Below are 26,458 nucleotides of genomic sequence, written 5' to 3'. Positions count from 1 at the left end.
CCAGTACAATACAGCGTGTTGTATTATTGTCCACAATGCACAAACAAGATTGACAACGTTTAATTACATAAAGCACAGCACACTATAAATACAAAACTACAAAGCATACTGTGTTCACATATATATATTCACACCTTAATGGTCATATTGGAGCATAAGTAATTCACACCAACATTTGTATCTGAGTGCATACTAATACAACCTTACATTTTGTAAAAATGTCCCAACTTTAACCCAGTCCATAGACTGGGATATGAGAACAAAGATAAGACCTACATTTTACTGTTTTTGTTTTTTATCAGCAAAAGACAATTGATTTTATATTGCTGTGTCGGTGTCCCTCTTTAGAACATCATGTTTAAAACCTGGTAGAATAAACAGTTTTGATGCTCACTGCATCAGAGAAAAGGACATTTTCAGTTGTCCCTTTCGTGACAACCCCAAAAATTTCAATATGACTCATCACTGATTTAACTGTATTAAGGACTTAAGTTATGTGAGATTAAGGGTGCGGCTGATTTGAGTGACAGGTGGCTACAGAAAACAGCTGCTGCCAGGCATTACCTCACCGAGGTATATGATGAATAATAAGACTGAGAAGCAATTTATGGACTCCCTGGTCCAGATATGTATTTTATTGTTTTATCACACAACCATAAGCTTGGTAATGTGTCTAGCCTACCAGTTTCATTATCCATTTTTAACCATATAAAAGCAGTTTTCCTTGCAGCAATTCAAAATGAACCAAGAACAAGAACATATTATGATATTAAACCATTTTAACTGTGCAGCCGATGTCTGCTTATGTCCACTAATTAAAGTAGGGTAAATGAGGTCATGATGAGGAGCGCTCCAGCTGGTATATATTCAGTACATGTACTATGTCTTCATGTTGGAAATGAAAATGTATCCCCCAGAGTCTCTGTCTTCCTCTCCTCTGTACCGCCTCCCTTTCTCAGATCTGCTGTTTTGTGTGTGCTTCTTCGTAATAGTGGGAGGATAGCACCACAATCAGTGAATACAACACTAAATCTTCTCAAATTGCTCCCTTAGCCCCACGTATACGTTACTTGCTAACCAAGTGCTAGCTGATAACTCCACCCTAAAAAAACACGTTCACTTCTGGCTCCAGCAAAACACCAAGAACGGGCAAACCACAGGGGTTATCAACATGGTTAAATCTTTTATATACAGACGATGCTTAGGGTTAGAGTTGATCTATTACACACTGTGAGGAAACGTCACTGTTTAGGTGCTACACTATTATTATATCTCATTTATCCTAAGCTGAAGTCACTCTTCCAGTCACAGTTCATTGTGATTACATGATTTACTAAGTGTGTGGGTGGCTAGTGATACCATGTTCAGACAGGTGTACATCACGGCCTGACAATTCACTGAATGTACCTTGTTTGAGTTTAATAGAGGAGGATTAGTTCTCCCAGGAGTCTCTCTGTCACCGCCTAGACTTATGTTATCTAATCTAACTACGCTCTAAACCAGCGTTCCCCAACCCCCGGGCCTCGGTCTGTGAGTCGTTTGGTACCGGGCCGCGAGAGTTGAGGCTCAGGTGTGAAATGTCTGGTTTTCAGGGTTTTTATCAGTTTTCAGCGTTATTTTGTTATCGTTTCTATCGTTAACCTGGTTTTCCTTGGTCTTTTCACGTGTGTTATGAATAAATCTTCTTTTTTTCGGTACCGGTACTAGTTTTATTTTGTTGTATTTATCCGCGACACCTTAAAGGCCGGTCCGTGAAAATATTGTCGGGCATAAACCGGTCCGTGGCGCAAAAAAGGTTGGGGACCGCTGCTCTAAACGATTTCTTAATTAACGCAACAGTTCTAAACAAATGGACAGGTCTCTAATATGTGCACATATTATACGTTGTGTACATTGTATCATGAAACAATGGAACCTCTGCAGACAACATTGTGGCATTTTGAAGTGTAAAAGTGAGCTTTACCTGAATAAAAAGCTTAAAAAGTGCATTTATAGTAAAGGAGACTATGAATGAAAATGTTATTACAAAAAGGAAATAATGCCTTCTCATTGGCTGTCTAGTTTTATAGACATGTAACACAGTCATTAACAAGTCAGTCTTTGTCACCAATGGATACGTACGTTTGTGTGATGTTTAATGATGGCATCAATATCAACAAGCCTACCGTAAATATTTAAAGGTGCTCCTTTTATGTCAGCAATAATAGGCAGTAGAGGTGGGAATCACCATACATCCCACGATACGCTATTATCACAATACTTAACGCACGATAAGATATTATTGCAATTTTTTAAAATATTTTGCGATATTCAGATTCTGTACATAAAGGTAAACTTTATCAATATTCATTTTCTCTAATATCAAAGTCTCACACTCAGTCTTTCTCTCATTTCAGTTTTATTGTTGACAAACTGAACGGTTTGTATTACAGTCTAGTCCAGGGGTCTGCAACCTTTTACACCCAAAGAGCCATTTGGACTCGGTTTCCACGCAAAAGAAAACACTGGGAGCCGCAAATACTTTTTGACATCTAAAATGAAGATAACATTGTATATATTGTTTTTTACCTTTATGCTTTGTGTGAACAACTAAGCTGTGTTGCTTATGAAATCCATGAAGTGCTACAGAGAAAATTACATTTTATTTATGTAATCAACACATTTTGAACTCTTAAAGAAATATAACAAAAGGAAAGACACCAACCTGAACTAAAATGATCCATGTAGCAAACAAAAACTGTTGTCAGCCACCACCCTTTGGGCTGTTGGAGCCTTGACCTGACTTTTAAAAAATAATTGGTAAAAAAGCACTATGCTGCTGAAAAATTAAAAATATTTGCAAAATTCTGCCTAAATATGTATTTTACCAGGTTAATGCGTGCGGCGGGGCGTGGTCTGCAGCGCCGCTGCAGGGGAGGCGGACGCACCTGAGCCACACCCGCAATCATGCCTCGCTGCCTTTACGTCTGCGCTATCTGTGCTGTTGTGTTGTTGGTGGTGTATGTCGGGCTGTGAGGTGAAAAGCTATAGCCGGCTGTATGCGTACAGCAACCGTGTGTGAAAAGTGGTCAATAAAGAGATGCTGAAAAGCGTGTTCATGCAAACATCGTCGGTCTGCCGTGATATGTTTACAATAAGACTTATGGTCCCGAACCTCTGCGCACAGCGTCTGCTAATCGGGGCTGTACAAAGTCAGTTTACGCAGGACTGTAAGCTTTCATCTGTCAGGCGTGAGCGGTGTTTGTCTTTAACATAGTTCACGGTGGAGAATAGCTGCTGACATAATGTGGATCCGAAGATCCATAATTGGCCTACCTGGGGTTGAAAGTCTCGATAAATGCACGGCGTTTCGGCGGGTACACCGGCTTCCGCGAGTGTGACTCTTATTTTGAGCGATGAAAAAATAATAGAATATAATTTTATTTTTATATTTCAATATCACAATAATCTTCCAATTTAGAACTACAAGTTAAAAAAAAGAACTAAACACAAATAAAATACACTTTAGCTAAATACTAATTTATTTTCCCAAACCACGCGGAGCCGCAGTATAAGGACTAAAGAGCCGCATGCGGCTCTGGAGCCGCAGGTTGCCGACCCCTGGTCTAGTCCAACTTAACTGAATCAACCATCTGGTACAATTATAGCTATTCTGAACTATGCAGTTTATGAAAACTATGCAGCCCCTTCAGCAACTGAAGAATTTGAAAGTAAATTAAGACAAAATATAATTTTACATTAAATAAAAAAGTTTTAAACTTAATTAAAATAAAACATGTCTTAAATTAAAATAAGTAAACTGTCATGTTTATTGCTGCCAAAAACAAGTTAAACACATTTGGACAGTGAAGGAATGTCAGGATTCTTGCTCAGAAAAAGGATCAACATGCTCTGAAGTCAGAGCACAAAAACCTTTTTTGTAACAAAATATCGATTTCTGCTGTCCCTGTATCGATACATTATTAGCAAACAAAATATCACCATACTACACAGTATCGATTTTTTCCCCCACCCCTAATAGGCAGCACAGTTGCCATTACTAACACACACATGCTCATACTTGTTCTTTTCAATCTGGATAAACTATGTATTCACTTCTTGAGCAGCTCTGCCGTATTATTTTACAAGCACGCAAACTATACTGCCGTCACACCCAGACACAGTCACACGCTGCAGAACAGGTGTCAACATGATTGCGTTCCAGCATAACAGTTACTGCGTGAACTTTATTCTGGCTCTGTTCGACAGATTGTAAATCACTGCTAACTTCACAAACGCCCAAGTTACCCACACACACGAGCACAACAAGAAGAGTGTAATCGGTAGCAGAAGGTTGCTCAGGGCGGCCTCCGGGTTGCAGTCAGTGGAATGAACTGTCACATCAGTGAAATGCATGAAATGCCGGCTCTTTATTAGGCCTGAAGTCTTCCCGGATGATGCAACCTAAAAATGATGTCAGCCCAGAATGATGCAGGCTCGATGAGTGAAGCAGGAGACATCTGTTTGGTTTTAAGGTGCTGCCAGGTTGAATCGGTTACCTTTGGTACCTTTCCAGTCTCTGTAATAAATGAAGCTAACAACGGCAGGCTGAGTGGTATTAATCCTCTCATTTAGCCTTAATTGGAGGATGTCGCTGACAAACAGACAGGAAACATGGGGGGAAGAGGGGAATGGCATTATGTCTATGTGAAAGCCGATTAGAAGCATGCTTAGTGTAGAGGACATGACCGAGAAATGGATGTTTTACAGCAGGGACGTAGCTTGCGTTACTTTCATTGCCAATTCACAATGGAAAAAAAGAGTTTCCATAATGATTAAACAAGGTCAGTGCAGAAACCAGATTTTAACCTAGTGCTTTAACCTATTTGTTAACAAAAATGGCGCCTTTAAGTGTATTTTCATGTACAATTCCTGCCCCAGGATTATGATACACTGAGCCAACGAGACTAAGTGGTGCTGTGTTAAGTAGTATAAAGTGCAAATCTACTTAAGAAGATGTGGTAGTTGCTTTACTCCGAATTCAAATGCTGAGTAAAGAATCTTTTTTAATGCATATGCAAGATAGACTGTACATAGAAGAAAGAAAACATTTGTTTTTATAGGACAGCAGGTTTGCTGAGCACGATCCTTAGTTCTTCAATTATAATGATCATAATGCATGTATGTATATTTGTGTGTATATACCCAATATTCTCAATTTGTAGGCCCAGTTCCACAACCAGCAGAAGTGTATTACAATTTTCCCAGTAAGTTAAATGCGTGTTTTGTGAGCTAATCAGTAAATCAGATTACTAGCTAGCAGGCAATACAGTGACTTAAAAATATAACAAACCATAATATTATCAGCTGAACACAAATGATGCTGTTTTAATAAATTAAAACTTATGTCGAATATTTTTAGCACCATCTCTTTTTATATCTTCAGCTTTACACTGAGAATTTTTATTCATTGACAGTAGGAGTTACAGAAAGATGGTTGATGTTATAAAGAATTGGAGTAAGTTAAGGTGTGTGTGTTGTTTTTAAATATAACAACATTTTTTTTACAGTCCTTGCTTCCTGTTTTGGCGCACCTGTCAATTAAAGTGGCCACATCCCACAGCCCAGTATCCCAGCGGATGAGTTCCATAACTGTGAACATTCGTCAAGTTAGGGATTTTAACTGGAAGTCAAGTAGCCACTTTGAGAAGCTTTTGACATTTCTGCATTGGTTGTTCGTCCGGTGGGAAGAGTCAGGGAAGAGCTGTGGGAGAAGGGCGATCACTTTTCAAATTCGGACTTACTGGAGCTTCAACTGCATGTTAACACACTGATTCATTTATACATATTTAAGCATCTGAACACTCCCCTCTGGTCTAGTTTACATCGAGATGCTGAGAATACAGATCTGCATTCACAGCACTCTAAGGCTACGTTCACACTGCAGGTCTTAATGCTCAATTCCGATTTTTTGATCAAATCCGATTTTTTTTGTCTGCTCGTTCACACTACAAATAAAATGCGACAGCAAACACGCTCTAGTGTGAACGCTCAAAGCGGCCGCGTGCGCAAAAGAAGATGTCACACACAACGCGCTCTGTTTAGACCCAGAGCAAACAGTATTGTTTGACTGATGGCCCTTAATATAAAGACTTTACGTTTCCCAATTTTGCTTTAAGTTATTTTGTTATTTACATAATAATGTAGATAACCTAATAATGATCCTTATTGCTGTTTTAGAGGAGCGCTGCTTCAAAGGATAGCTGCAGATTTCTGTCAGAATCTGCAGATTATACAGTACAAATAAAATGTTCATGTTTCTCCAACGTTGTCTTCCCAGCAGTTTCACCGGATGGCCAGGAAGCGTTCACGATGTCTTCTCCGGAGCTGATAATTGGCGTCTGTCTTGTGTCGGTGACGTAAAAGACGGATTTAATGCGACTTGACCGTTCAAACAGCAGTCGCTTTCTGAAACATCGGATATGTATCGGATTCAGCACCACATACGAAAGTGACCCAGATCGGATTTGAAAATATCGGATTTGTGCCGTTCACACTGTCATACCATGATCGGATATGGGTATAAAAAGAAATCGTATTTGATGTTCTTTCGCCTGCAGTGTGAACGTAGCCTAATGTGAGAGACAAATAACATTTTCCCAGACTGATTGGGGTAATATCCAAACATTTTCTTTGATTATTTTGAACTGCTGTGGGCATCACTTGCGATACTGTTTGTATCCCAGTGGGTTTTTAATTTCAGAAAGTTTCTGCTAATTAAATGATGAAGCACGCGTCGGTTTAAGAGGGCTGACTGCATTTAATGTACATGTAAGCCCAGGCCCAAAGTGGCTTTCAGATAAAGGACTCAAACCTATAAAGGCTTGTGCTTGCTTCAGCTGTTGCACAACATCTCTCTCTCTCGAAGTTTGAGACATTTTAAGACTTCAAGATTCAACATTGTGTTCTGCTCAAGGACGACATGAATGCAACTGGTCCAAGTCGAGCAAGATAAACAGCCACAGATACACACACATATGCACACACACACATTTATCTACGTGCAGTAGTGGGACTCAGTGAAAATAGGTCTGCTATAATACAGAAAAAGCCTCCAAGGTGAAGATGACTGTGTGTGTGTGTGTGTACTGTATGTGTGTGTCACTGTAAAGTGTAACGCTTACCAAAACACAATGTGTATGTGAGTCATTTAATAATATTTAAATATGTGTGTGTGTGGGTATGCGTATTCGTTTTGGTATGTTTTATGTTTTCCACAGAAATTCCACAGGATTAAAATTTGGTGTGTGTGTGATATGTTGACATTTTGTTGGCACGGTGTGTTTTCAAGACCTGAGTCATGTATATCAGAGTGAGTCTGCCCCTTCTGTGTTTGTGCTTTTGTGTGTTATTTTCTTGTGTTGTGTGTGTGTGTGCGTGCGTGTGTGTGTGCACCTATGGTCTGCCCTAATTTACCTGTCCAGAAGATAGAGTGTGTTCTGGCCAGCAGCAAAGCTCCTGCGGTGCTGCTTCCATTAATGGCAGCGATCTTTTACAATCTGATGGGCAACGGCTAAGTGTTACCACAGCAACACTACTGCATGCCTGCCAAATATTATTTGGGTACATCTTGTTATGTTATAACGAATCTGAGCCATCTAATTGCTATATATAAAGTTCTGAAAGGTTATTATGGTGAAATAAGAGTTGAGAAGCAAGTAAGTTGTTAAGAAAAAACAAACTATCTACAAAATTCAGAATGTCCATTGATTACAATTAGTCCCATATAAATGTATTTTAACTACTATGAAATGCTTCCGAGCAGCTAATACGAGCATTCCAGGATAAACTGCACAAAGTTTCAAGTGTATTATGTTCACAGGTAGAGATTACCTTTATATAAGTTAAACATGTAAACCAAAGAAAGCTGCGGAAGAAATAAGCAATAAAAAGTACTTAACTGTATATAAAAGATGGACAGTTTGTGGACTTGGACTGAAGCCCTAATTTTAGAACTGCAAAAATTAAGATATTGTGGTTTTTTAATATTTAATGACTGTATTAAAACAAAAAAAAAAAGGGTGCAAAGTTTTCAGTACCACTACCGAGCTCCATCAGCAGAAACACAAACACAAGCTTATTAGTGCTAGCTAGCACTAGGGTTTCACTCACAAAAACACACAGACTGCTACTGCAATTAACTACACAACAAGCTATGCTGTTTGTCAGCTAACAGCATTAAAATACTCGAACACCATAAACAAAGTTAAGAGGTCCAGGTCAAAGGAGCTTGCAAAGAAAAGCGTCTGGACTTCTTTAAGTTGCTTGAAGACGTTTCACCTCTCATTGGGACCCACACCCAGTGTGAAACTGGGTGTGGGTCCCAATCAGCCAGAGTTTCGGGTGAGTTCATTGGGAAACCTGGCCCCACCTTATCATGCGAATTCCTGAGGTCTGGGTCCAGTTTCACACCTTGGCTCAGGCGATTAGAGGATCATCAGGGGGTCCTTTTGTCCCTCTGTGGGGGGATACTCCCACTAGGTTTATATCTGGGACTCTCCACCATTTGACCTTAGAACTGAAGAAGCTTCTCGGATGAGAGGTGAAACGTCTTCAAGTAACTTAAAGAAGTCCAGACGCTTTTCTTTGCAAGCTCCTTTGACTACGATGACCTGGATGACTGAGAACCTTCACAGACTTAAGAGGTCCAGTTAAGTGAATCCATGGTCGTGTCCAAATTCATGGGCTGCATCCTCCTGAGGACCCGGCCTTCGCGATCTACGTGGGCCGGGTCCTCAGAAGGTCGGGTAGGCCGGAAGTAAACGGCTGGGGAAATTGGAGGGTCTAGCCTTCTGATTAGCGTCACCGCTATCTCGGTGGAGTTTAATAAACTCGGCTGTCTGCTCCTTGCTATGTAAAATATAACAGGACACTGGTGTAAATTCTTGACCGTCTCACACTTCTGTTTAATCAGTTTTCTGTTTGATGTTTATTCAGCTGTGGAAACCCACCAGGGGGATTAATAAAGTTTTATTTTATCTAATCTAAAAAAAAAAATTAGAGAAACCTTCAAATGTATACAAAATATGGATATGGGTCGACTTCTATATGGATCATATGTGCAAATTGACCTCAAATGCGATGTGATAGTGAAGTAAGCCACAGCTGTTGGGTAGCTGGGGGTAACTGAGGGAAATGTTTATGTCGAGGGAGTCGGTAACGAGGGTCAGTTACTTTAATCAGCCGCTTAAATCAGACATTTTCAACTGTGCTTACTGGCATTGTGCCTTTTACAAAACAGTAGGGTGTTGCATTCGTGATATCACTGTGTCGTTTCAATTTCTGTAGTAGTGTACGTAGGGGTGACAGTGTCTGGGACTCGTGAGTGCTCCAAGGCACTGGCAATGCTTCAGCTGGTGAAAAGGCTTAATGGTATCACCTGCATTTGTGGAAATATGCTTTCAAAACAAAATGCTGTGCGTGCTACTGTGCTTCTTGGTCAGAATTTAAATTGCCAAAATCTCAGTGCAAGAAAAGGTTGTGCAAGGGTGCAACAAATAGTAAATCAGAATCATCAAAATCAAAATTCTGAAGTTGTTTGAAGATAGTAAGAACAGTAACTAACTAATTAAATTACACGTTATATTACAAAATATAACAAAAATAGCTCTAAGATATAAATATCCCGGTATATTACGCACAATTACAGTGGAACAATACCCAGGGCTCTAGACTAACTTTTTGACATGGCCGCACCGGTACGCCAAACTTTAAAAATTTAGGCGTACCGGCACAAAAGTTAGGCGCACTCAAATTTTTCAACCGCATCGCTTAACACCGCAGTTTTGTGCACTTTCTTTGGGGGGGAAGTCCATACAGACAATATTCATTTCTAAATTATTAACTAACAAACTTGTACTTAAATTGCTTTGTCAATATTGTAGAAAATGTTAAACTTAATCATCATCTCGGCTCCTCTGACGACCTGTTTGCTGCTGTCTGTTGCTGAAAGGCAGTGGGGAGAGGGGACACTTGGGCAGTGCATTTATTGCAGCATATAATGTGTTTCCTGGATACACTGCTGCTTTTTCAGCGTTCAAAGATTGATGGCACCGTGTCAGAGCACTGGCTATGAATTTCAGACAGATCAGACCTTAACTTAACAAAAAAGTTATCAATAGTTCTTTTCATCTTTTCTCATTACCCACAGCTACATCCACTTCTGTCGGGCCTAGGCTGCTCACTAGGGCTGGGTATAATCACTAATTTCTATAATCCATTCGATTCTGGTTCTCAAAGTCCTGATTTGATTCAATTTAGCCTCAGACAGTCAGAAATATTATAATTCTGATCATTTATCAGTACTGATACATGTGAGACTTCATCAGAACTGTGAACATCACAGCAGATGCCTTTGTGTGAAAGTAACTGAGAATAAAACACAGAAAAACATGAAGGAGATTTTCCTGGTCTGGCTTTTTATAGCAGATAACCTTAAAAATATTCTGCAATATTCTGCAATTTTGCATAATTTTAAGAAGTTTAAATTTCTTCAGTATTGAACAGCAGAAATTAGGCTTTCTTGTCCGAGGTCATTTAAGTGAAAAAAGAACAAGACAGCGCTGTAAACAACGGTAGACTGGTGGGTAATAAGCGAATGAATAATGCAGAAAACAGAGATTTGAGACGGGAAACTGTTCCTGAAGTACAGAGAGAGAGAGAGCTGTGCATGAAGTGTGATTTTTATCGTGGTGGACGCAAAACAGCAAAAGTCAGAGGGAATTCATGACGACATTGATCAAATGTGAAGCTAGTTTGCTGCTTCTTTTGCTGCTGGCTCTGCAAATTTTGGTTGGAGGGAGACAAAACCTGCAGCTCAGAATCAGCGCAAAGAAGACGTAAACACAGAGCGGACCCGACGCATCAGAATCGCTAAGCTCCGACAGCGTGTCCATGTTCGGGCCGTCGGGTGAGAAAGCCGAGAAAGACAAAGCTGATTCTGATGCATCGGGTCCGCTCTGTGTTTACGTCTTTGTGTGGAATCCGTTAATGAATTGATATCGCTTTATTCAAGCTACTCACCTCTCTCTTCCACCTGCACTTTCAACTGGACCACGGCCAATCAGAGAGGTCCCGCCCCTGACTATCTCTGATTGGTTTAGTCCACGATAGGGGCATAATGTGTGTCTGTTGTTGACCACACGGAGAGTTGCAGAGATTTTTTTTTTTTTTGGTACCCGAACAGTTGCGACCAAATTTTTTTTTTAGTCACACCACTGAAAAATTTAGTCGCATTTGCGACCAAATTGGTCGCACTCTAGAGCCCTGATACCAAACCTGAAGCCTTGCCTGTTGGACCTGTTGGTTCTCTTCTTTTATTGTTGGCTTTTTCAGCATAACAACTAATCTTTTGTTGGCCTGGATGTGCGTGTATGTCCTTATAGAAGCAACAAGCAGCAAAAGCAGTAGTATCTTGTGCACAACTTCCCTGTTAAGCTTGTATTACACTCCTGTGATGACATGTGGAGCTGATGAGTACTTTCATCTACTCTTTAGGACTGATGGCTGCCATTAAGCCCAATCTTGATTCCAGAGACAAGATTTCAATAGCCGCCTGCTAATATGATTCAAAGGTATCCTCTGGTGATTTCCAGGGTCGGGAAAAAACCGAACACATTACTACGCATGAGTGCATCACTGAACTGAATGGAACAGACCTCTTTTGGAGTTTCCCTCCTCCTGCCCTAAAAAAAATCAATCCTAGCAGGGCAATCTATTCTCCGGCTCAGTGCTATCACAGCAGCAGACCAGAGATAAGGGAAGCACAGATCTTTATGTTTGTGTAGAGGACAAAGGCACTGGCGCACACAGCCTGATTGATCATTTTATTATTCAGTCGAAGCACTGCATCCTGTCAGGTGCTTCTGGGACGAACCTTTAACGCTGCTGCAGTTTACCATTAATTAATTAAGACTGTGATGGCAATCGTGAATGTGAAGATTCCATTAGCTTCTACTCTGTGTTCATAATGAGCCACTGAGCTGGACTGGAAGGCCGATCTGAATCGCTGTACAAAATAAAACAGGAAGACAAGTGCTGTACTTTCAAATCAAAAGCTCTGTTCCTAGTACTGGCAGATGGTGGAAGGAGTGAAAGGGTGACAGGGAAAAAAAATCACCTCCAGCTTACTTATTCTTTGGCAGTGAAAGAGGACAACGCTCAGAGCCCCTGAGGCCACCCCCTTAGGCTTCTACTTGCTTCGATTCCCCTCCCTCATTGCTTTTCATTACAATTCCTCATTTCCTCATTTCTTATCTCTTCTTCCTTCCCCTCCTCCTCCGCTCTAGCATTTCATTTATTTTTTTTCCTGGCTCTAATGGAAGCAATAAAGCCTTCAGGGGAAATATGCTAAGTTGCTTTCTGACTTGATTTCTGTTCAGGTAGAGGCTGCCACCCTGGTCAGAGCAGTGGGTATGACAGACATCAGCGTTTACTACTGAAGTGTCATCTGGGATAGGTTCAATCCTAACCTGGAAAAGGGGTTAAGAAAATGGATGGCTTGGAACACTTTCATAAGAATAAAAGTCTTCAGTGGCCCTCTGTGATCTACTTAGTGGATATCCAACTCAAAAATGCACCACGCAGCTTTGTGTGATGGGAACTGGACAGAAAGCTATGGCGTTCACTACATTCGGCCATCACGTGCTTCTGCGGCAATGCAAGGAATTATGGGAGAAGATGAAAATGAATTAAGCATTGAACTGAAGCCCCGGCGTGTACTACGGAACAGTGTGACTCTTAAGCTAATTAATAGTATGGTTTGCCAACTGGGAGCGCTTGGCAGCTCTATAGAAGCGGCAGCTACCTCTGAGTGGCACTAACAGGAAACACAGGCCAGGTATGGAAGCCTGGAGTGAAACTACAACAGAGAAAACAGCACAAAGCAATCAAAGCATTCCTCTGAGAGTAACCATGACATTTACTGACAGGCACTTCATTTTGACTTATCCAGGAAACTGCATCTGCTGTGTTTCAGTGACAGAGTGAATCACAGAAGCATTTCAAATCTGAATGATGGCATTTCGTTTCACTGTCAGGTCTTTGAGACTAGTTCAGTTTGACTCATACATGGTGTAGGCTTCTTAGCTAGCAGGCTGCAAGGGTTTTAAAGACATGCTGAGGTCAGAAGGTCTAATTTCCTCCAGCATGAAACTATTCTGCAAGGACATTGTTTTTCTTTAACTAGCTACTGAAAATATTCTTGTTCACTACATGTTTAGTCCATTATTTTGCTAAAAGCCTCGTTGCCACTGCTAAGATTCAACACATCTTTCTCATTTGACCACCAGAGCAACATTCTCAGAAACAGCGGCCCCTACAGGTACAAACATGAATGTACCCAAGAGGACTAATTACTGGACCTCAGTCTAACATGTACCTAAATGTTACATATACAGCATGTCTTACACATATAATATTAGATATTTGCGTATTTTTCCTCTTTGATATTAAGGTGTTACTGCTTAATCTTGAGGTTCTGAATGAATACAAATACTTTATATGAAATAAATTAATGACTATCCATCCAGTGTAAAGTTGTTGGCCATTTAATTTAAACATATTCCTGTATTCCTTACATTATTTTATCTTTTGTGGCATTATCCCAACTGGGCTGGAAAATCTGGAGTCTGGATTTAAAATTGTGTCAAATGTGTCAGAGGCAAGATTTAGGAAATTAGTACAGGTGTTACAATAAAAACACAGAACTTGTTGAAAGCAGTGACTCACAGTCTTGCAGACATCCCGAGTCATAATAAACACATCCATCAATGCCTCATCAAGCAAGCTGTAACAAGAACTTACCAAACTAACATAAACTATAACTACGGATATCTCTTATGTATTTTTTCCTTTATTTTAGTTAGTTTTCCACGTTTACAAAATCATTTCATTTAGTTTTGGGGTTTTTTTAAAAAAAATTTAGGTTTGATATTTATTTTAGTTACAATTTTTTTCACATCTATTTTTAGTTTTTACCAACTGTAATAATCTTGGTCTGGTAGTTATTATTTAACAATATTTAGCACCAGTGTTGGGCAAGTTACTTTGAAAAAGTAATTAATTATAGTTACTAGTTGCTTCTTCAAAAAAGTAAGTGAGTTACAATATTCTAAAAGTAATTAATTACTTGAAAAGTAACTATTGCGTTACTTTAAAAAAACATTTAACCCTCTGGGGTCCAGGGTATAATTGGCAATTTGTAACTACTTTTGATTTTCTCCACATTTTACCTTTAAAAACTATTTACTTTGCCTTGTTTGGTATCATTCTTTTCAGCACAGCCTCACGTGTCTGAATTTACAGTTATGTTTTCATTTTGACATACTGTATTAACACAATTGATCTAAAATCAGACAAAAAATATAAAATCAGAGTAGAAAGTTATATTTTTTACTGTAACAACCACAAACATGTTTAATGATCATATTTCATAACTTTAAATGCAAATATAAATGGTCAATTTTAAAATCCTGTGCACAAGTTTTGCAAACAACAAAGTTATTTGCATCCATTTACCTTTTATCTTGATTTTTTAAATAACCATTTCAAACTATTTACATAACCATCAGCTGTTCTGCATTCAGTAAGATGCCACACAAATTATTTGTGCCACTCCCCCCAAAAAATAATTTCTGTCCACTATAAAGGAGAACATCACAGCCTGATACCTGCAGGTCTGACAGCAGCAGGTGTATCACTCCTGTTTCTACCTGGAGACAGCAGTCGCCTCATTGTTCTGACACACAACACAACACATTAACTACACACTGCAAACACGCTAAACGTCACAAATCTCTCACATCTCAAAACTCGCTCTCTCTCTTTTTCTGCTCTCTCTCTCTCTCGCCGTCACTCCTAAAACTTCCCCTGTTTTTTTTTGGGGGGGGGGGGGGTGTTTGCTCATAAGCACAGAGTGCTTGCTAGCGCTGTCCTTAGACAGTAAACGTGACGAAACTATTGAGGAAAAAACGCCGCGTATATATTGTTTATCACGACTCTGGTTTTACGTGGCCTATCAACACAATTTAAAAACTGGTATATATCACCTTGTTGCTTTGTCTTTAAGTGGTCATGTGATTGGCTTACCACGACTACTTTATTCTTCCTCAGTCAAACAGCAGCACTCATGCGATTGTTTTGCCCCCTTGGCTCCAGGTGTTGTGCTAGACAGTGATCGTGATTACCGTCTGCGGGAGCGCGCGCAGCTGCTTAAATCTGTAGCGTCCAGATTACTTACGTAGTCAGCTACTTCCGTGCAACTGATACAAGATGCGGTAAACGTGGGCGATCGTGGCTCAAGAGTTGGGAGTTCGCCTTGTAATCGGAAGGTTGCCGGTTCGAGCTCCGGCTTGGACAGTCTCGGTCGTTGTGTCCTTGGGCAAGACACTTCACCTACCGCCTACTGGTGGTGGTCAGAGGGCCCGGTGACGCCAGTGTCCGGCAGCCTCTGTCAGTGCGCCGCAGGGTGGCTGTGGCTACAATGTAGCTGCCATCACCAGTGTGTGAATGGGTGGATGACTGGATATGTAAAGCGCTTTGGGGTCCTTAGGGACTAGTAAAGCGCTTTACAAATACAGGCCATTTAAACTGAACACAGCCTTAACCGTCTGTTTGTTGAAAAATAGTAACGGACCACATTTTCTTGTTAGTAACTGTAACAGCGTTGTAGTGATAGGAATAGTAAATAGTTAGATTACTCGTTACTGAAAAAAGTAACGGCGTTCCCATCACTGTTTAGCACCCCCATTATTTCAGCCCGAATGCAACTTTTTATTCATTTACTTATTTGAAACAGTTGTCGCTCAGATGGGAACACTTCGGAAAGCTGCCACTTCTCTGGCTTCCTCCTCAGGTCTCAGACACAATTATTTAAGTTTCTCTAGTCGCACTTTCTCCGCCTTAGCAATGCAAGCTTTGCTCTCTGCTCCACCTCCAGGTAAGTGTGTTTCCTTATACAGAGAAAAGTCTGATTCACTAAAATATCAGTCAATCAATTTATTTATAAGCACATTTAAAAACAACACAAGTTGAAGAAAGTGCTGTACATAGTAAAAAGGTAAAAAGTGGAGCAAATGCACACAAGGAACAAAACAAAAACGGAGTCACAATTAAAAGCCAGTTAGTAAAGATGTGTTTTCAGACGGGTTTTAAAGATGTCGAGTGTTGGAGAGATCCTAATTTAAAGAGGTTCCAAAGTTTGGGCACAGCAATCGCAAAGGCTCGGTCTCCTCTGTGTTTCAGTCTGCTTCTACGAACAATTAGAAGCAACTCATCAGCTGACCTGGGAGTTCTAATTGGAGTATTTTTATTTAAATTTCAGAGTGGTCTGACAGAGCTAATCCATTTAGAGACTTAAAAACAAGCAATAAAATCTTAAAATCAATTCTATAACATACTGGAAGCCAGTGTAAACGAGCCAAGACTGGAGAAATATGGTCGTGTTTACGAGTGCCTGTCAAGAGTCAGGCTGCAGCATGCTGAACTAGCTGAAGACGAGAGAGCAGAGCCTGGTCTAAAGACTATTACAGTAGTCAAGCCTGGATGAAATGAATGCATGAATCACTTTGTTGAAGTCAGCAGATGACAAAATGTTTTTAATTCTTGCAAGGGCCCTGAGCTGGAAGAAGCTGGCTTTTATAATTGAATTTATTTGTTTCTCAAATGAAAAACTGCAATTTTCCAGAAGGCCAAGTCACCCCTAAAAGAAAAACGAGGGTCAGAAGGTCCAAACAGTACAATCTCAGTTTTTTGAACATTCAAAAAATGTAATGCAAACCATGATTTAATGTCATCGAGGCAGTCAAGCAAAACTTTTAGGGAATCCATAGAATTCTTTTTAAGTGTAAAAGTAGATTTGAGAATTATCGGCATAACAGTGACATGACATTCCATATTTTCTGAAAATATATCCTAATAGGAGCATGTAAAGGGAAAGAAGTAGTGAACCACGGATAGATCCTTGAGGCACCCCACATGTAAGGGGGGGGGGGGTTGGTTGGGGTTGGATGCAGGTTAAGAACTTTTCCACGCACATATTTGTAAACGTGGCCGAACATACTCGAGTGATGTTTAATGACGTTCCGAGAGGCCAACGAAAAACAGTAACACTGCTCATGCCGCTGCAAGTCTACCGACCCCCAGCACTCCTTGTCCTTCTTGATCATGACAACAAGGGTGCTGGGGGTCATCCCCAACTGCTAATCTCATCACAACAAGCATTTGTGCCCCAGCAGGCTGTATCCCTGATTTCCCTCTCAAACAGCAGATGTTGTTGTCAGAACTCTTTAGGATTGCGCAACAGGTCTGAAACCAAATCCCCCAGTCAGGAAAAACAAAGCGAAAGATTACCGTCCAGTTCTCGACGCCACCTGCGTTAATTTTGTCCGACTGTCATCTCCGTACATCTCATGTTGGATATCATGCAGAGGGAAGGGTTTCGTTTTTTTCTTGTTGAAGAAAATGTATTCAGTGCAGCATCTTTGAGGGCTGCCATTTAATTAATATAATATTAATTAACATTTAATTAATTAATTAATTAACAAGTAATGGGGAAACATGATTTTGTTTTCCATAAGTGCCAAAAAATGGAGTCACAGTAAAATATATATAAAAAAGTTTCTGCTACGTAATGCCAAGCCTCAAATTTATCTGACATTTTATTTTTTAATGTGCGACAAATGGTAGTGCGTGCCGTAAATGAGAGAGTAACAGAGTGAAGAAATGAAAGGTTACAATAAAGAATAGTTTTTAATGTCAAACCTTCAGCTGCTAAAGCAAAAACATGTATTACAGCACAGAAATTGGCTGAATTTCTTCTTTTTTAAAAAAAAAAAAAGCTGAAGACTTTCAGCCATTCCTCTGATGTTCCTACATGAACTTCCCCGCACTGTTCATCTATTTGAATAGGTGGCTGTATTTAGACATGAGCAGCAAGACACCAGTGTGCACACAGCTGTTCACCAGAGCAGTGTCACAACAGCACAGGGACAACAGGCTTTCAAGCTCGGGGCCATTATAAGCTGGATGCGGTTGCTGTGAGGCTTGAAATAGAGCGCTGATCCGATAATGGACTAAAGTTTATGATCATTAATACTCAGAGGTCTGAAACACGTGTCAATCTGTGCAGACAGATAGGTGTCCCCCCTCCACACCCATGCAAACATGCATACACACACATGGACACGCCAACAGTTTTGCCTCAAATGCATTTAGTGATGAGGAGTCTCGACAGCTGGCGAGCGGAAAAGCTACAAGGCTGTAGCTCAAATTTAGCAGCGCTGAGATGTCAAACTGATTTCAGCTATTCAGTGCTAATTCCTGTGGAAATGCTCAACTCATCCATAACAAACCAGAACAAGCACCGGCAACATTTAGGTCAGTAATGACAGGATTCTCAAGTGCTGTGAACAAATCAACAAAAACAAAAATGTTAACGGGACTTTAAATCCAGCGTTTTAGGCTGGGAATCCTCACAGTGACACCACCATGTTAACGCCAGGTTAATTGCTGGGGTCCGGCAGAACTATTAAAAAAAAAAATTATTAAAAATAAATAAATTGTAAAAATGAATCTTTCTTTCAGCCCAGATTTCCTTTTGTTCTCCAGTGAGCTCCTTTGGAAGCTTTTTAAAATCAAATCTGATTTATTCATGGGGGTGGCTCAGCAGTGCAGTGTTAGCACTGTCGCCTCACAGCAGGAAGGTGGGCCAGATGGGACATTTTATTTAATAATGGAAAAGGGCAAGTTTTTTCTTGATTGTAAAGACCAAGGAAAGGCTGGTTGGTTTTAAGAGGAAACCATCATCCCACCTTTATTCAAGTATCCTGGAGTTACGCTTGACCATAGACTAAAACAGGACTCTTGGACTGAAAAATAAAAGTTTTTTTGGAGGAAATGTTTATCCTACAAGTTGAATTCTAAAAGGCTTTACATATTCTTTTATTGGAAAGGTATGACACTGTATTATTTGATGGCTTGGAAACAACATTTGTGAGGCGCACACAAATGCAATTAGAAAAACACTGTATTACGAAGCTTAGAAAGCATTTATAAGGACCCTATATTGAGCAAAGCAAATAATATTGCGAGCGATGTGAGGCATCCACTTGCTTCCTCCTTTGAACTAATAGCATCTGCACAGCACATATCCAGCCCAGTTGGTCTGGCCAAATCATGCCTAAGATGCAAAGAGAGTGAAAGTATTGATAAACTGTGTGCTTTTATGCCTTATTTCATATGATTGTTTTTATGTGGTGTATACAAACGTAAGGTGACTTCAGCTGCTATCTATCTATTAGGGCTGGGACATATCATACCGTTCACGGTAATACCGGTATAATATAATGGCAACGATAAGAAAATGAAATATCGCGATAGAATATGGGTAAAACGCGCATGTGCAGTGCCTTTGTTTTCATACGCACATGGTGGAAAAATCATGGCGGCGACGGAGAAGGGCGAAAGTGGATCGTTGAATGAAACGGATGAACCTGAATTGGTTTGTAAAAATGCTGAAACTTCAGTGGTGTGGAACTGGTTTAGCTTTCGTCCATCAGATACACAACAAAGCACTATTTTTGGTAGCGCATGCTAGCGGGCCGTCGTTATTACCGTGTTGTTTGGAAAATACAGCACACTTAAAATCAATCCTTTGATTTTTCTGAAAATCGACAGTGCCCTTCATAATCCCGTGTGCCTTATGTATGAATTCTGGTTGTGTTTACTGACCTCGAAACGATTTTATGTACACGGCGCTCAAAAATCTGTCAAATGTTTTAGTGCGACTTTGCTAAGCTACGAAGCCGCAGAGCTTGATGGATTGTCGGAGCATTACGGCTATCGTAGGGAGGAGCCTTATTATGCTTCAACATAATATTATCGTATTGTGTGTGTATAACCTCTTTTTAAGTTTTGTGGATATTATACATGGTTATGCTGAGGATATGTCGGCCAATTTCCACTGGAAATGCCTTTTAGCTAAACTGTCAGCAAGGAATTTGCACTGTTACATATTTATATAGCTTTAATGCACATAAAAAACAGCTGCTTGTTGAAGTGAAAATACATTGATGGGGATTTTTTTGCACTAATAAAGTTGTGGAGTTGTAAAGTATTTTGTCTAGTGTCAATTATATCGTCAGTTATATCGTTATCGCAAATTTTCTAATGTATATCGTGATAAATACTTTTGGTCATATCGCCCTGCTCTATTATCTATGTCGATGTCCCTCCGGTACACCTGGACAAATCGTGTCCAAGGAGAAGGAGGTCTGAGCATCTCTGCAACCCTAACAGACGCACAGCTGGGTCTGGTCTGGAAAACACATGGATCCCATATAACAAAACACTAAACAAAACACTACAAGATTATAAACAACTAACAACCAATCACAGTTTACCAGCCTGAGAAAATGACTCAACGGCAGAAATAAAGAAAACGGAACAGATGCACAGATAAGCCTGGTGACACACTGTGAGTTTTCAAGCCTCAAACTGATTGTGAAAAAAAAAAAAAAATCAACGTGCACGTACATATGTGCAAAGTTACCTACCTACACCCCCCACACACATACACACAAACACACACAAAAGCATGTTTGCATACACGCACTGTTAAAAGCGTGGGCTTGCAGTCCACTAATGAAGTTGTCACATAGCAAACAATCATCTTTTGTTCTATTTTTAAGCTGCTATTTATAACAAGAAGAAAAGAAACTTTCAAATCGACATCGTGTATGTTGGCACAGCAAAGCTACACAATCGAGATAAGCAAAGCAGAGCTGCAGACATAAAGAGGAGCTATAGAGAGATCTCAAAGGTTGGAGAGATGAAGGGAGGGTGGACTGTGAAGTCCCAGAAACAGTGTAGAGAACGGTGCCAACCGCAGGGAAGTAGAGCATCAATTAAGGGCAGCGTGCCCTAGATGGGACAGTCAAGTTCCCACAATGCATCACCATCACGGCCACCACTTTACTTTCAGTCTCTGTACACACACACATAGCACAGCGCTGATGAAAGGTTTGGCATACACTGTGCTCAGTGACACTTTTGCAGACCTCAACAAAATGTATTGTTAGACTATCTTCATGTATTTGTTGTTCAACATGTGCAGATATGAACTTTTCTTTTTTAACTGAACACATTGCTGAAAAATGCTTATGGATGATGCTGTCACAGTCTCTAAGTCAGAGCAGCTTCACTGTTTGCACTCTGCAGCACATGTAGCAGAGCAGCATCACAGGTAAGCGCATGCTGTTGTTGAGAGCAGCAGTATTCAGATTTGACTGCCTTACAAATGCTGGAGGATTGGATGAATATATTGGCTTTTTGGCCAAGTTAATCACTGGTTGTCTTATTGTTTTAGTTTGTGAGTGTGCCTAAGGCACAGTGATGTGTTGGTAAGCGCTGTTGACTCACATCAAGTTTGCACGCAAACACATCCTGTTCTCTTCAGGTACTCCGGCTTCCTCCCACAGTCCAAAGACATGCAGTCAGTGGAGTTGGGTTAAACAGGGATTCTAAATTGACCTTAGGTGTGAATGTGAGTGTGAATGGTTGTCTGGCTCTCTGCATCGATCTGTCCAGGCTCTACTCTGCCTGATGCCCTGTAGCAGCTTGGATAGGACGCTGATATAGATAAGCGAAAGAAAAAGGATGGAAGGATCGAGCTGCATCACTGAAAACTCAACTTAGTAAATCATTCACTTCTAATCTCCTCCATTTATTCATGTACGTCTGGGTTGTGGGGATAGATGTCTAATCAAAGAAGACCTCTCTCTTCCCAGCCATCTCCTTTGCCTCTGGCAGCGGGACACCTAGGTGCTTCCAAGCCAGATGAGAGGTGGAATCTTTAAACATATCCTGGGTCTGTCCTAGTCCTCCTTCTGGGAGGACATGTCTGAACCTCCTCCAAGGGAGCCAATTGAGGTGCTGGAGAGAACCGGAATTGCATGGTGAGTCTTTTCTGAGGTAAGAGATAAGGTGAGTCCCAGTGACCCCTAAAGGGAGCAAAAGAAGAAGAATGGGGGCCCAATGATGTCTTCCCATAGACTTATATAGAACTAGAGGTACTTTTGAAACCATTGGAGTAGTACCCTGCAAACCATAAAAAAGAAGACTGGTTTAAGGCACTTTAACCTGCATATAGCCTTAAAGATCTGGAACCTACAGTTTATGCATATCACCAACCTCAGGTACTTCTGGCTCACACGCCATCCCCACACTAACATTTATATTAAAGATATCAAAGCACTAAATCGATATAGCAATAAAATCACAGCTAGTTTTCCTGTTTGTTGGTTTGCAAGCCTTAGCGTTTCCTCCTCAGTTCGCATTTGTCGCTCTCAATTGCGTCATTATCTCATTTATTTATGAAATGGAAAAACGGTTCAGGGCGCAGGGTGGGGAAGATTATATTTGGAACTCTGGATATGACCACAGACCCCGGATGCTTAAAGTTTGTCCCGTTCGTCTTCATCATCATCCCTCCTGCTGAGAGATGCAGCCTACCTGAGGCTCTCACACACGTGTACACACAAAGAACACACTGCTGTTAGTGCTGAATTATTGAGCAGAGAGACAGGGACGCACAGAGCATGCACACCAGGAGAGGGTAATAAGACACCAAAGAGAGCTTTATGTACATGACTCCAAACACACACATAAACACGAACGCACACACAGCTGCCAGCGTAAGATAATCCTTCTGAGGTTTATCCCGTGTTAGGGGACACAAAATATATGTCACACATTGGTATTAAGACCCAGAACAGAAGAGGTGTTTAAGTGCACACAAACACACTATCCCAAAAAGAATCAAGGATGATCCAGCATGAGGAGACGGTGTCAGGTCTGTGACATCAAATCCTGTCGGTGCAGATGCAGCTCCAAAACGCTGACGCAGAGCACATTCAACACTGCAGCAACAGTCTGACTAGTCCTTTTTCAACTGCCCTCCTCAAAAAATAAATAAATAAACGTGCTGCTACACCCGAACACCGTGCTGGTACCGAAGAAAAAAGTTACCCTGGAAACTCAATGAGCAAACACACTCTGGAATACAGGAATTTTTTTGTGAGCTGTTCCAGTCTGCTGCTTTCTTCCCTGATCTCCCAGCTTCATCACTCAAAACGGATCTGTTTCACATCCAGTCACCTCTCATCTTCCTCTTCTTCTTCCTTCTCTCCTAACAAATTACTCCCTCATCCCACACACACAGACACATTTGTATTCCCCTTTCTGCTGATGCATCAGGTTCAAAGACCCGTCAGCAGCAGCCCTGGTTAATGTGTGGCTGCAACATGGCCGACTCGGATCACTGAGTCCTGTACCAGCCTGCATCCTGAGCTTGTGCGTTTCTGTGTGTACCTGTTTCTGTGTTTAATGTCGGGTTCAAAATTTGTGGCTGTTCTGGCGCAGAAGCAGACCAGACAAGCTAGCGGTCTAGCATCATTACACAACGTGACGGAACTTCCTTCCTATTCAGGGGAAGTTCTTCTAATCTGTCTGCTGTTAATCCCAATCTGTGTCCGCCCTGTTTGTCTCCCTCCAGGCTGCCGTCCAAACAGGCGCAGCTCACTGCTCGCAGCAGGAAACCAGAGAGGGCAGATAGATGCTCACAGGGACTGGCTGTCAAGAGATTTGGGAGGCGTGGACCTGTGTTTCTGTTGCTGTTTAAATGAGGAGGAGAGGGAGCAAGGAGAGGAAGTGTGAAGGAGTCTAATTTGAAGTAGAAAAAAGCTTGCGAGTGCATTGGTGATACTGCTGTTGCTGCAGCTGCCAGGGGAATGAAATTCCTGCAGTCTGTTAAAGCCTCGCTGTCATCCACAAGAAAATCCCCTTCATGGCTACAGCTTAAGGTCACCTTTAAACAACGCAGCAATCCTAAGTCACTGTAGAAGCCCCTATGTAAACATCCCATACAACAGAAAAGCCAGCAGGAAAACAAACAAGAATACAGAAGGAGACACTAAACGAATGTAAATCCATTCAACAGCAATAACTACTGTACTTACTTTGCAGGGAAATCAGAGACATCTGTATGCACAAAATTCAAGGAAAAACCAACACAAAGTGCCTTAGTAAGGCGAGTAGCCACCACTTACTGCCAAACCAGACGGGCTAGTCTTGAGTATTCCAGAAACTGCTGATTATCTGGGATTTTCCCACACAACGCACTCTAAGGTTTACAGAGAATGGATTGAAAAAGAGAAAAAAGATGTGGTGAGCGGGTGTTCTCAGGATGGAAATCCCTGGTTGATGCCTGAGGTTAGAGGACAATGTCCAGGCTGCTTTGAGCTGATAGAAAGACAACGGTAACTCAAATAAGCATCTCTCAATGCACAACACAAAGACCCTGCCAGATACCTGTCCTGACAACTAGGAATGGGAAAGTCAGGCTACAGTTCACACAGGCTCACCAAGACTGGTTGACACGAGTATGGAAAACATGGCCTGCTCTGATGAGTCTATCAACAGTTCAGCCTGCTGGCAGTGGTGTAATGGTGTAGGGGATATTTTCTTGGGAACCTCAGTAGGAAGTGAGCATTGTTTATATGCCACAGCCTGTCCGAGTATTGCCGTTGACCATGTCCACCCCTTTAAGATCACATTGAACCAATCTACTAGTGGGTAATGTTCCATGTCATAAAGCACAAATCCTCTCAAACTGGTTTCTTGAACATGACTCATCAGGTGTATCTTACATCCCCATATTGGTGTTGTTCCTGGATCCTGGATCCTGTTCCTGGATGTTGCTAAAGGTTGTCTACTGATATCTACGCAGGAAAAAAACATGACCGCAGTGTTGAACCTGGACCAACGCTAATTATGATGAACAGCAGGAACAGCACTAATACAGGTATATCAGACATCAGAACAGTCACCAGACCTCAACCCAACAGAGCACCACTGGGATGTGGTTGAACAAGGAAATTCACATCATGAATGCGCAAGCCAACAAAACTGGAGCTACTGCGCGATGCTGTCAAGTCAATATGGACAAAAATCTGTAAGGAATGTTTCCAACACCTTGTTGAATCTCTGCCACTAAGAATTAAGGTAGTTCTGAAGGCGAAGCAGGGGTTCTACCCGTTCGTTATTAGAGATGTGTACTTAAGAAAGTGGCTGATGACTGTATAGGTATTTAGCAGATAAATCAACAGACATCAGCCAATATTAATAACTGGCCAATATTTAAATGCATCGCTACCTCTAAAATGACAAGTGCACCCATGCCATACCATTAAAAAGCCACCCATAGCATAAAAAACACCCTTTTTACAAATGATTTTGTCAACTCTAACACAATCCTCAAGTCTCTGCATGTTTTGTTATGGAATAAATGAAATACGTGTACAGTCATTTCCATGGGAATCTGACAATGTGATGCCAAAGATGAGCGCAACAACACTGATTACAGCTACTCAAAAAGCTCTCAAAAGCCCTGCAAGCCTCCTTCAAAACATTACGAAAGTACTTCACTTGATGTGCTGATACCACAAAGCCCTGATTTAAAACCACTACAATCATTTATGAGTGTAATGTCACTGATTAAAAATATATGTCGACAGGCAGAACTAACGACGAGAGGCCGAAGTGGGTATATAAACGACTGAAAAGATAACATTTGTGAATTGTGAAGCTAGCTAAAAGTTCTCAATATTTGGTGTAAACAGTTATCACGCTAGCTAAAAGTAATCCCTAACAAACTGAAACAGCTGAACATCTTGTGTAAGCGGAATATTCAGCTGCTATAAAGTCATTATTAATAGTACTCGGTGCTTTATTACACAGCGATGCCACAGCACGAAATCCACTGACGTGATTAAAACCCCCCGCTGAGCAACCACAGAGCTCCCACAAGCATCCGCAGGAATACTACAGTAATAGCGACACAGAAGAAGAATGTAGAAAGCGGCACTCAGGCACATTTCAAGTCCATTTGAACGCTGCCCCCGAGCGCAGTAAGGTCACCGTAAACTCTCCCAGCAGCCCCGTTTGTAGACAGACACAAGCCCGGATGGCTATTACTGGACTATCACTCAGACCAACGAGGTGAACTCAGACAAAAACCGTGTGTACTCACGTGCCAAGGACTTCTTTAAAATCAAAAATCTTCTTAATGTCGTCGACTTGTTTTTTCCACGTTTCCCCTCTGCCGGTGGTGTCTCCGTTCTCCCGAGCCATGGCGCTGCTTTGCCGGGCCAAGTCCGACCCCAACACTGGGCTGCGGGAGCAAGGATGCGAAAATAAAATAAGACTACAGGAGGAGGGGTGGTGTTGGGGAAGAAGACGTGGGCTAGAGTGTTAGGGGTTTGAGAGTCCTGATGGTCTGGGATCCGCTGCTGCAGGACCATGTGAGTCCTCCTGCAGGTTACCGTGTCCCCGCTTCCTCCTCCTCTTTCTCTCTCTCACTCTC

General features: G+C 41.2%; 1 protein-coding gene across 1 annotated transcript in view; it reads right to left on the bottom strand.

Annotated features, from left to right (window-relative positions):
- The window catches only part of camk1da (calcium/calmodulin-dependent protein kinase 1Da), an 84,371-nt gene extending 57,913 nt beyond the window's left edge, over positions 1-26,458 (bottom strand). The window contains exon 1 of the mRNA XM_087830372.1: positions 26,126-26,458. Coding sequence (XP_087686498.1) covers positions 26,126-26,226 — 101 coding nt within the window. The 5' untranslated portion in view covers positions 26,227-26,458. The remainder of the gene's footprint in view (positions 1-26,125) is intronic.

This window comes from Neolamprologus brichardi, chromosome 17 (genome assembly GCF_056152115.1).
Source record: "Neolamprologus brichardi isolate AB-2024 chromosome 17, ASM5615211v1, whole genome shotgun sequence".
Classification (NCBI taxonomy): Eukaryota; Metazoa; Chordata; class Actinopteri; order Cichliformes; family Cichlidae; genus Neolamprologus; species Neolamprologus brichardi.
The sequence above is the reverse complement of the archived record's forward strand: the minus strand, read 5'-3'. Positions and strand labels throughout refer to the sequence as shown.